The 12,521-nt window shown below is 35.9% G+C and overlaps 1 protein-coding gene across 1 annotated transcript; it reads right to left on the bottom strand.

The window, feature by feature from the left end:
- Nucleotides 1-10,052: 10,052 nt before the first annotated feature.
- LOC113736379 (gibberellin 20 oxidase 1-D-like) lies at nt 10,053-12,138 on the bottom strand. The gene is made up of 3 exons (XM_027263316.2): nt 11,294-12,138; nt 10,859-11,180; nt 10,053-10,586 (listed from the first exon to the last, which is right to left on the bottom strand). The coding sequence occupies exons 1-3, from the start codon at nt 11,953-11,955 to the stop codon at nt 10,305-10,307; spliced, it is 1,266 nt and encodes a 421-aa protein (XP_027119117.2). The 5' UTR covers nt 11,956-12,138; the 3' UTR covers nt 10,053-10,304.
- Between the last annotated feature and the right edge of the window lie 383 nt (nt 12,139-12,521).

Consider the following 12,521-nt stretch of genomic DNA (forward strand, 5'->3'; position numbering starts at 1 on the left):
TTATAGTTGCTTGCAAAATTTCAGCTCAATCGGAGCAACGTAGCTTATGAAAAGACTGAAATACCCTTGCTGCCCTGTTTCTATCCGAGCATGCTAATCAGCTTATGTAATTGGTTGTTTTGACCAGGAATACTACCGAATTGGTTGTTGGTGTCTTATTAAGAATTATAGCCTTGTATCTTAGCTTTCAAATGACTTTGGAATTACTTGAATTGGAGTTGTATGTGCTGAGATATGATCGAATGAATCAGGACTGCCACAGTAAACTTCGAACTGGAAAATCTGGGGTTGCTTTGGTAAATTTGACCTAGATACATTGTAAACTGAACTGAGTGGCCTTCTTCAACATTGTAGCCCTTTCTTTTAGCTTCGAAACGGTGTATATTTCACCCCAATCCGATAAGCGTAGCTTAGGTTACGATCGAAACATCAAGAGACGTCAAACCTGCCTGTTTGGCCTATTGTCTTTCAAATTGGTTTTCGGTTACATTATTAAACTTGTGTTGTAATTGACTATATATAAAGGGTATTGTGACCCTAATTAGATGTTTTAATAGCTTGTGAAGTATATTTGAGGTTGTGGTTGATTTGGGTTGAATTTGGTGATGAATTGTAGGGTGAAAAGTAAGAAAAATAAGGGGAAACGCTGTTAAAATTTTTGCAGGAACCCCGGAGCAGTTCTGGGAAATCTGCAATATCTGGATGTCAAAATATCGAAATTGAGTTCCATTTATTGTGTTTTAAACTAGATTCACAGGGCTATGAACCGTGTATATTTCAGTCTCTAGTTTGATCTGTGGGATTTATGGTGATTTTTCAAAGTTAACTGAAATTGTATACCTGTTCTGCCTTTTTCTGGTTAAGACAGCAATTTGAGGCTCGAATTTGATTGGCTTGTGATCTGAATCTTCTAAATGTGTCTTCTGAGAAATTTTACCCCTTTGAGTCTATTTTCCAACGGTGTAAATCTTACCAATTTCGGACTTAAGAATCCTAAGATATGATTTTTCAATTAGGGGTGTGCAAAACTGGAAAAATTCTATTTTCTTGGAATTATTCTCGCTTTCAATTTCACCTTGAGATATGAGCTAGTACATCATTGTAAGTATGATTTTGAGACGAGTGAGGGGTTTTGGAGTCGTGTATGTTCTTAGGACCAACCGTTTTTTTATTCTTAAGCCGTCTTTTATTTTTTTTCCGTACTAGTATATAATTTGGAGAGGTACCTAACTAGTAATCGAACCTCAGTTGTGCATCCTATTTACTCGATTTTGGATGAGGAAATTCCAACTGTTTTACCTTTGTTATTCTTAGGGTTTCACGGTGATTAGGCCACTTTGGGTGGAAATTTTGGAAGGACCTGTACTTGAACTGGTGAGTGTACCACTCCCCTCACTTGTTGTTTAACTCGATTTCTGTACATGCAATCTGTGTTATGAACGACTGAACTATCTGTTTATTTTGTTTGAGACGAGGGTATACTTTATCACACTCGTTCTCTTGTCTGTTCATATGCCAATTTTTGGTGCGAATATGAATCTGTATCTGTTCTGACGTCGTTTGGAAGCTTGTATCCAACGACCTTTCTGTGACCTCTGAACTCAACACCTGTGGCTAGTTACTCGAGTCGGGCCGGCAAGGGTCTGTTCGATTAGATAACGAACCACGGTAGTCTGTTTTAGAATCTTTGGGTATTGAGACCCTTGATTCCGGTATACTCGAGTATTACCACTTCTGAACTGATTGGAGTTCGGGCCCGGTAGGGGTATGTGAGGTGGAAGGAATCGAAAAAAGTGGAGTCTACGGTATTGGTTATTCCTTTAGCGTTGACGGAGTGTCAACTATTATTTCGATCAAGCTCCGGTGAAGCAAATGGGAATTTGGCTCCTGAGAGCCACCTGTATCCTTCTTATTTGAATCATTGTGTCTAACTACTTTACTTTACATCTGACATGTGTACCTGATTTGTTAAACGTGAAATTGCCATGATTTTACTGTTATATGTCCGGTACCTCATTGAGCGCAAACTCACCCCTTTCTGTTACCTTTGTTTTCCTTACAGGGTTCCATGTTTTGAAACCAAGATTTTTGGAAGAAAAGAGTTGAGCTAGTTGTAGGACTTCTCCTGTTTATGCTCCTCTGTAACTGAAACCCTAATTGTATTTTGTGTGGCGTGAATACTCTGGTTTGTATTTTGGGTTCACTTGTTCAAGACTTCGATGTAAAAATATGTATAAATGTTTAACCGACGTTCTGTACTTCCGTATGGTTTGGTAAGCTCTGTTGTAACTGTTGGTGGTCTGCAATTGTTCGTTTTCTTAGATCATTTCGCGCGTACTATATTGGGTTTGTGTGAATCAACTCCATAGTCCTGGCGAGAGTTGGGCAGGTGGTCCGCTGAACCCTTTGGTTCGCCTTAGGGTGAGGTGAGGCTGTCACACCATAGGCATTTCGAAAAGAGGTTTAGAGATCTTAGTGTTGGTTTTTGGTGATTTATCTCCCTTTTTTTTTAAAAAAAAAAATTTCCTATTTGTTGCGAGTTCTAGTGCATGTACTGTGTGCATGAGTGTGTAAGAGATAGAAGTTAGTGTTCAAATACTACCGCAAGCCAGTCTAACTTCCAGAGAAGAAGAGGATTGTCAAGAACCAAAGTTAGAAGACTAGAATTAAGAATTAAATGAGAGAGAGAGAGAGAGAGAGAGATTAGGAGAAGGAAAAGAGAAAGGCAAAATAAAGAAGATAAATAAGTGAGAGAATTTGCATTTCACTAAAACTGATCAATGATTACAATTGAGTAGTACAAACACTATTTATAAAATTACTCAATACATCTCAGCCATCCGATCCTCTAGAATTAACTACCTAACTAATTAGGATCATGACAATATCCCTCTCTTAAAAAAACCTGGTCCCCAAGGATTGAGATCAGGAATGATACTACATAGCTTGGCCTTTAAAAGAATATGACCAAAGGAGCAGCCTATATCAATTTGTTTTCGAAGTCTTGAGGTCAATTTTGGAAGTTGCAACCTAGTAGATATTCCCATCCTCCCGGATCCTGTGAAATTCTCTCTTCCAAAAGTTTGTAGCCTTGAATTGAAGTCCCTATTGCAGGCCTAGTTCTTGCAATTATCAAAATCTTAGACATACCACAAACTTCTATGAAAATATCTTGTCCTTGTTCAATTATAACTTTGACATAGTCTACCTCCACTTGATTAGTGAAACAAGTATCTAAATGTTTAGGAGACTTGATCTAAAATGAGAACCCAATTGCATCTTTACAATCAAGTGCAACTCAATAATTTGAATATCTTGAAACCTTGCAATCAAGTGTATACTGATGCAAACCAAAAATTTGCTATTTACATGAGGATATTCCCACTTTCATTTCTTCCCTAAGATTAATCCCTCTAGAGTCACAATCAACAAGAGCCTGATAGGGTGTATTTTGTTGGTATATTTATGATTATTTTCCCCTTGATTGTAGTCAAATACTGTTTTAATTGATTGATTCTATTTATATTGGGCATTTGGTGCTAATCGTAGGGAGGTGCAGCAAAAAGTGATAAAAGAGGTAATTTTTCAAGAATTGCTGTCAAATCCAGAGAAGCCAGAATTTATGCACGTGATAGTTTCCCAATTCAAGTTAAAGTCTTAAGGAGCATATTTCCAAATACAATTGGGAAATGATTTAGATTATTAGGGAATTAACTTAGGAAAATTAGGAAGTTTCTTTTACTTTGAAAGCTACAAAATAGGAGATAATAAAGGTTGACTATTGGTACTTGGAAACGGCAACGATTCTGATTAATCAGAGGAGCCTTTGATAAACTACTAGTTTCGGCACAAAGACGGAACCACATGGGCTTTTCTCTTTGTTTTCTTTTCTTTGCTTTTCTATCGTGGAACTTCATGCAACTTTCATTCGCGAAATTGCATGGGTTACTCTCAATGGAGAGTAACTAATTTCTTTTTCCAGTCAAGGAGTAACAAAGGATTTGATTCATCTACATCTATGAGACCTAATTATTTTATTAATTTCTGTTATTCATTAGTATTCGTATGTTTTCTGATTTAATTTCTCATGGATGTTTTATTGTTTGAATATTGGGACCTGGTATTTAATTCAACTTAACAAACTAATGCCAGTTAAATCTGAAATTGTTTAATTGTCTTAAATTAGTAGCAACTAATGTTATTGGTTTCATGTTAGGAAAATATGTGATCTAATTTAAATAAGTATTGGTAGTGTGTTTATTAATTAGAACAGGGTTTTTCTAGTTCCTAATGCAATCCGGGGATTAAATACTACGAGTATACCTAGAATTGCTTCTTGATTAGGGAAGTTGTTAAATGACGTACCTTAACTATCAAAACGGTAAGGAAAAATTGGTTGTTTATCGTGTGTATGACAACTATAACCTGTTTATTAACAAATAAATAAAATAATTCTTGCATTGATGAACAGTAATATGAACCACTTTCGAAGTTATATGCTTGGCTAGACCTTCATTATTCCTGATTTAAATATAATTTACTTCTACTTAGGTATTTTTATTTCTGTTGAGTAGTTATTTTTAATTTTAATTCTCTAAAACCTCCCTAATTGGTTTTGCTTGGAAAGAAACGAATTTTTCTCAATCTTTGTGAGACGACGACCCTGTGACGCCCCTACTTCTCCCAAGGGCAAACCCAAGGGTATCCGCGGGACGCCTGCCCAACTCTCGCTAGAACTCGGTACAAATTCAATTCAAACTTAAGAATAACCAATCGATACTAAAAGTCGAAGATATAAAGGAAGGTCAATTCCGTAATAATCGTTCAAGTCTTACATCATAAGCTACCAAAATATACATTCCCAAAATATACAGTTTCCAAAAGTTGTCTAAACAAATACATTCAAAATTCTAGTCAAAAGGGCCATCAAGTCGACATTTCCATAATTTCCTCCATTTCGGCTCCTGTTAAGGAAAACAAAACTAATGGGATGAACTGACGCTCAGTGAGGCCAAGAAAATCATGCAAGCAGGTAATTCAAATAGCAATAAAATTGGTACGAGAGATAAAACTATAACATTCAAGTAATTCCCGAATATTCACAAAACACATTCAAGAAGGAAACGGGAGCTCTTAGGAGCTCATTTCAACTTGCTTTGCCAAAATCCAATCCAATAGTCCGTAGAACTTTACTTATTCCATTTATGATTCTGAGTCGAATGAGAGGTACCTCCCACCCGAATTGGTGTAGTACATACTATCACTCGGTGGTCGATTATACGTTTATGGTTCTGAGTCGAATGAGAGGTACCTCCCACCCGAATCAGTGCGGTACATACTATCGCTCAGTGGTCGATGAGACATCGCTCCAATCGACTTATGCTTTGCTTATAGTTCTGAGTCGAATGAGAGGTACCTCCCACCTAAATTGGTGTGGTACATACTATCGCCCAATAGTCGATGAGACATCACTTCAATCGACTTAGGATGGTTTATGGTTTGAGACGACATGAGAGGTACCTCCCACCCGGATCGGTGTAGTACATGCTATCGCTCAGAGAACCGATCATTTATTTAGGGTTTTGAGCCGACATGAGAGGTATCTCCCACCCGAATCGGTGTGGCACATGCTATCGCTCAGAAACTCGATTATACGATTATAATTATAATGGTTGATGACATTCAGTCCAATCGACAAATACCGTTATAGGCTGATGAGCGCACTCCAATCGGCAGTCATACAGTTTAATTATGAATCGAGGAGATTCACTCCAACGACATATACAGCCATAGCATATAATGCAATTCAATTCAGGCAATTCAATTACAATTCATTTTATTGAGAACGCATTCGATAAAGTACACCCTCGACTTAGCAGTTATAAACCATCCATTTCATAATTAGCAATTCACATAAATTCCAAATATTCATGCACTTGACACTCACCAATTGGAACAAGAGAGTAAGTGCGTAAACAAGTCTTTAGGTGTTCCCCTCGAGGTCCTCTTAAAGGACTCCTTGAGCACCTGAGCAAACTATACTTGTCTATTACACACTATCATTTAAAACCCCTAATTTTCAAGGATGATTGCACTCTTGTACAATCTAAGAAAACGTCACGAAAATGAGTCTTAATTTCTTATAAATCGAGACTCAAAAGTGGGGTTTAAATATACAAGAAAAATCCAATTTTCATCTTTGAAATCGTTGGACGGAAACGAGTAGGTATAAATCATATTTTTTCAAACGAATGATTAAAGATGGACTGTAAAAGCCACGTCACAATCCGGCCAAGAATTAGTCGGATATCCGGTCGAATTGTCGGCCGGATTCAAGCCAGTGAGGATCCAAAATTTTTCAATTTTTACCACCAATCCAACCAATTATCTGGCCAAGAACTGGCCGAATATATGGCCGGATTCTTTGAAATTGTTCCCGCACGAAAATTTTTCAAAAGGTCAAGAATTATTGAATTTAGGGGCATTCTTGGTAAAATCATAACTCACTCTTTGAAAGTCCAAAATTGGAAAATTTGGTACCGTTGAAACTACTTCCAAAGAACTAAAAGTTACTAGAAAACACTTTTCCATGATTTCAAATGAATGACATTCAAAATGTGGCTCAAATTGGCTATTTTGGAATGCCAAGACAGATTTGGCCTGATTTTCGGCAAAGTTTGGAAATTCGGTAAAATTCATACAATGCGAACTAACCTCTAAAATTTAGAACTCAATTAGAGTTACAATCAAAGTTTTCAACACAACAAGAGGAACAAGAATTGGAGTTTTGAGCACCAAGATATTGTGGCTCAAAGTCACTGAAATTTCCTCCTCAAACAGGGATTTTTCAGGTTTAAAGATTGAGTTTTGGTACTTTTGTTGAGCATATAAATGAACTTAGAATGACACCAAAGTTAGTAGTATTACACTACCATCTAAGGGCTATTCCTCTGTAAATTTTCATGCAAAAACTCGCACGAGAAGTCAGTTAACAAAACTATTGAAGTTCCAAGAATTTCCAAGGCAAATCTGCCTTGTACTTTAGTTTTCCTTTTCTCAAATATTTGGCCAATGAAAATTCCTCAAACACGATTCATTTATAAGGACAAAGTCTAGGAAACATCCAAAATACGTTTGATAGGTGATTAACACCAAGGTTTTTGAATAACAAGTCCCAAATCAAGATTAGCTATAGATTAGTCCAGAATTAGGGTTTTCTTTCATGAAGACAGTTCTGAAATTCGGCCACATCTCACTCAAATCAACTCGAAATTGAGCGTGGTTAGTGGCATTGAAAACTACATTCATAAGGCTACAATTTCTTAGAAAGAATCATTTTAAAATTCTGTCTACAACTAGCTCATATTTGAGCATCAAATTGCAGCTCAGAATAGAGCTTCTAGTACAGACGAGAAACAGAATAGGCAACTTTACAAAGTTGGTACGGCTCACTCAGGTGGAATCATGGCATGCATTTTATACCATTAGAAAATTGGAAATGTCTAGTTTCTATTTCCGCAAACGACACTCGATTTTGACGTCGGAGTAAAAAGTTATGGTCGAAACAAAAACACTGCCAAAGCACTCTGGACACCCATTTCCAGATTTGGCAAATTTTCGAAATCTCAACATTCACTCATCCAAATCACATAAATTTTTGAGGAAACTTTATACACAACCTATATTACACATTTACATAAAAAACAAGTCAATTGGACCATAAGAAAGTACACCAAAGTGCACGGCAATGGCAGGGGCAGAAACGATAAAAATTTCCTTTTCACTTCCTTTAAGCTATCTTCCACAAAACAACTTATTTTCACTAGATTAAGCACTAATCCAATCAGTTCATCAAGCCAATGTGTGTTTTCATAGAGCCTACTCACAAGATTTCTAACAATATAAAGCTGTCCATGTGAATCTATGAGCTCATAAGTGTAATATAACTTTCATAAATCAAGAATCAAGAGATTGATCGTTGTATACCTTCTTAGATGATTAAGGCAGAAAATTTCGGTCAATTTAAGCTCAAGAAAAACTGTGAGATGAAGCTTCTTTCCAAACTTAGCTTGATCACCAAGTGATTTGCAAGTTGTGTGTAAATTTTGAGATGATTTGGGTGAGTTTTGAGTGATGAAATGAAGAAGAATTTTGGTGGTTTCTTCCTCCTTGTTGGTTGGCTGTCTTGAGTGAAGAGAGAGAGAGAGTTGTTCTGAAAATGAAACTTCCTTGAGAAGCTTAAGTGTGTGGTTCAAATTGTCTCAAAAGTCAACTCTATCCTCGCGCGTAGACATGCGCGTTTCGTGCTCGATTCCTTTCGAGTTTGTTTCACTTGTGCACTAAACCTCTAATGCACTTCCATTCATATTATTATTATTCACTCTTAATGGTCTAAAAATAAAGGTCTGAAGTCCCTCAATTAATCTCGCACGCGAAAATGCGTACCTCCGATTTGTGCGCGATAAAGTGGAATTTCCAAGAAATTCTTATAACGATAGTATCACTAACTAATAATTGAACACTTAAACATAAAAATACCTATTTCAAGACTAATGTACAAGTCTCCAATTTTCCAAGTTTATTGTATCTTCGAATCGATTATTGTCTCCAAACGCGCATCCACTATTCACTCTAAACGAGCTTTAAAAAATTTAAATTTTGTAACAAGCCATTTTAAAAATATAAACAAGTCATAGTTCCAAACAATTGGGTCTAAAAGGGTCAAAATAAAATATTTGAAGCAAACGGGCAAATAAATATTTAAATAAACTAGTAATAGGAATTTAAAATAAAGAGAATTTGCGAATCCTCATAGACCCTACTCACCATTATATGCAAATTTTTATTTTTCTTGTGTAGGTTTTTATTATTACAGAGGTTCGACACCTGTCAAAGCCAACGACTTAATCTTCCTCATCTCAAATTGGTTTCTATTGGGATGAATAGGCACCCAAGCTCCTACCAGAGTTCTGTTGAGGGATTGCTTAAAGTTTAAAGCATACTTCACACCCAAGTCTGATTCTTCTGCCCTCCATTTCGGTTGTCTTTGAGTAATCAAGTCTCCAGTTGGGTGACCACTATTATCAATATTTTTGTCAAATCCTTTCCATACTGTACAAAACAATTTGCCATTAGAAAATTTAGGCTCAAAGACTTTGAAAAAAACTCAACCTGAGAATCCGCTATATCATCATTCTCCATATCCATCATAGACTTCCTTGATTCCTTATTGAGAAAAATTTTATCAATGTAGCTCCTTCTTTGTACATGAGAGTTGGCCCACCCAGCAATAAGGAAATTTGACCTAACAATTTTTTTTTTTTGGAATTTTGTCGTCCCTTATGGACGTATAATAAATAAACCCTTAAACTATTATGGAATTTGACTATATTTTGTTATCTCAAGCAACCTTTTCTTGAATTTGGCAACATCTGAAACTTTTTCAATTTTCGTAGGTAAGGCATCATCTAGTTTTGAAAGTTTACAGGTACTTTTAACCTTACGAGTGAGTACGGATTGAGCTCTCTAAGTCAAGAATGACCCTAAATGGATGCCAAAAGGCAAAGAAGACAACTATTCCTCTGAATAAGGAAAAGCTAAATTGTCATCACGAAGGCCATTAAAGCTCCTTATTCACGAAAATTGCATATTGCACTAGTTGTCTTCAGTTAGATTCCTCTCCATAACTGGGGAAGATTTTCCCTCAATTACATCTAAATAAATATAATTTTTGAAAAATAAAAGCATCCATATTATATTCTCTAGTTGGTTAAAGTATGTACAAAAGTTGAAATTAAATTGATTAAATTTTACTATTGGATCAAATTTTACAATTTTCACAGCAATTTTGACCTATTTTGTACTATCAAAATATCTTGTACAAATTGAATTATAAAATATTCATAAATGAGCTTAATTTTTGAGTATGTTGATATACTTGTGGAAATAAAATTATTGACACAAACAGATTATTGTGAGAAAATTTACTTGTATAAATATAAAAAATAGATAAATGAAGAGAAAAATAAACAATATATAAATGGAGAGAAAAGTAATAGAGAAGATCTCATCCCCAATTTTCTCATATAGGAGTTTATTATAGTCTATACTCCATAGTACAACACCAACTATATACAACTGCAATACAACCCTCCATCATCACAAGTTTGTGGTGGGCTGTTTTATTTCAACTCTTTAAGGGGCAGATATCCATCCTTTTTTTTTTTAAATTTCCTGTCACCTTCACCTAGAATTCTTAAGTCTAACACGCTTGATTTTGTTTGCAAAATATTTGGCTTGACTAATTACGCAGCCGTTTTTTGATCATCCCTTTGGTGTATCAGCCATTTCGCAAAAGCGTCCAGGGTTTTCATATCAGATCTGTAATGTTTCTGAGTGAATTCAAGCAGCTCTGACCATGTAAAATCTGGAAACATCCTTGGATTATCAAAAGATACCAATTCTTCCGGGGGGCTTACAACCTTATCCATTTTGGGACACAGGAAAAATGCAATAGATTTTCTTGGAGTTCGAGAGTTCACAATAGCCCTATGCAAGCAACTTTTGTAGATTCCATTTGAAAGAGCCTGAAAGACATTAGTCCCCAATAAGTATTTCAGTCCCGAATTAACAAACCGAACATTTTGAGCAAAATGAACATTTATTTTCATAAACAAACAAGAATTCTGAAAATAACAATATAAGATAACAAACTTATTCTATTTCATTTTTTTTTCTTTTTCAAAATGATCTTTTGAAGAAATCAAACAATCAAAATAAGAATTGGAACAAAGCAGTAGATTAGACAAAGAAAAAGCTAATTGCAGTGACACCAACGGATTACTATACTATAACTCACCATGAATGTGTCGCCAATATTGACAACGAAAGCCTCAGGGTTAGGAGGAACAGAGTGCCATTTTCCATTGACATACACTTCAAGGCCTCCAACATGATCCTGATGAAGAATTGTTAAGGATGTAGGGTCGGTATGAGGACCTGTTCCAAGAGTTAGATCAGGTTTTTGGCATGGAGGATAGTAGTTTAATCTCATTATTGAATCATTTCTTGTAAAGAATTCTCTGAAATGTTTCGCTTTTACTCCAAGACTGGTTCCCAGAAGCTCCATAATTTTAAGAGATAGACTGCTCATGGCTTCACTGTACTTTTGGAACACCTTCCTAAAGACAAAGACAAGAAAAAGCAATACATCATCAAAAGTAGGAAAGCAAAAAAAAAAGCTTTTATTGTACTAAGAAGAAAAATAACTAGTGGCATGTATGCAATTTTATACCCAGATTCTCTAAAATCTTCACCCATTGCATCCAAGAAGTAGCTTTCAACAATGTTAAGGGCTTGTTGACCATCATCACAATATCGAAATGAGAGCGTTTCTTTCCATGGAAGTTTGGAGGAGAACCTATTAGTGAAGCTGCTAGCATAACCACAATGATCCCCAAGTTTTCTCTGGACTCTTTGTTTTTCTTGTAGTGGCCTGTCAAAGAAGAAATCCAAGCACTTGTGGGCTACTTTTAGGAGTTGCAAGTCCATCCCATGATTAACCACAAGAAAGAAACCATGTTCAAGACATGCCTGCTTTACTAGCTTAGTTGTGGTAGAGAGAGCGACAGGGTCCCCAGAGAGGAAGCCATTCAAATCTATACAAGGCACATGAAGCACTGGGGGAGGTTCAGGACAAGGCTTTTCCTCATCAGGCCATATGAACTCATAGGGAATGTCGGATTGGTTTTGGAGAAAAGATGCGTCAAAGACAAGTGACTTTTGTTCACCTTTGGCTTCATTTGTTGCTGGAGATGATGATAACTGATTTTTAGCACTAGGCATTGCCAAGTTAATATATTTGATTTTGGCAATTGATAGTTGGTGTTGCCTCTGTATATGTATGTATATATATAAGTTGATGGTAGGTGGAGAAGGCAATGTTACCATAACCATTCATCCATCCATATCTTTAGCTAATACACGGAGATGGATAAGTAATAATAACTAATACGGATATCTATGGAAAGAAAATCTGGATTTCAATGCATGGTTGAATCATTTTGTTATTTTTTTAGTACAAAAATTTTGGGTGGATTCGACTTTGGTCACCATCACGGGTTAGAACATGCCCTTTACTCTATCCATGAGTAAATATTTCAAAGTTGCCTTATTAGACCGTACACCTTTCTTAGTATATCTAGATAATATAGGTAGGAGTATAAACTGAAATACTCTGGAGCTACAAAAATAGTTAAGTTGTTAGCAGCTTATAAAAACATTCCCCCTAGACTAGTTATAGGGATTCTTACAGGTCATCCACCAACATTAGGGATGAACACAGGGGGATGGATAAGGGCATCTGCCTCCTCAACAGTTTTCAAAATATTAAAATCCTCCCTATGATTTTAGTTGTCAAACTAGAATTATATTGCTTTGGTCCACCTAAGCATAATTACTAGTAGTTGTTTTCATTATTTTGTTTAATTTCATTTTTGATAAATTGTCCTAAATCAACCTAA

The sequence above is a fragment of the Coffea arabica genome, chromosome 3e, assembly GCF_036785885.1.
Source record: "Coffea arabica cultivar ET-39 chromosome 3e, Coffea Arabica ET-39 HiFi, whole genome shotgun sequence".
Classification (NCBI taxonomy): domain Eukaryota; kingdom Viridiplantae; phylum Streptophyta; class Magnoliopsida; order Gentianales; family Rubiaceae; genus Coffea; species Coffea arabica.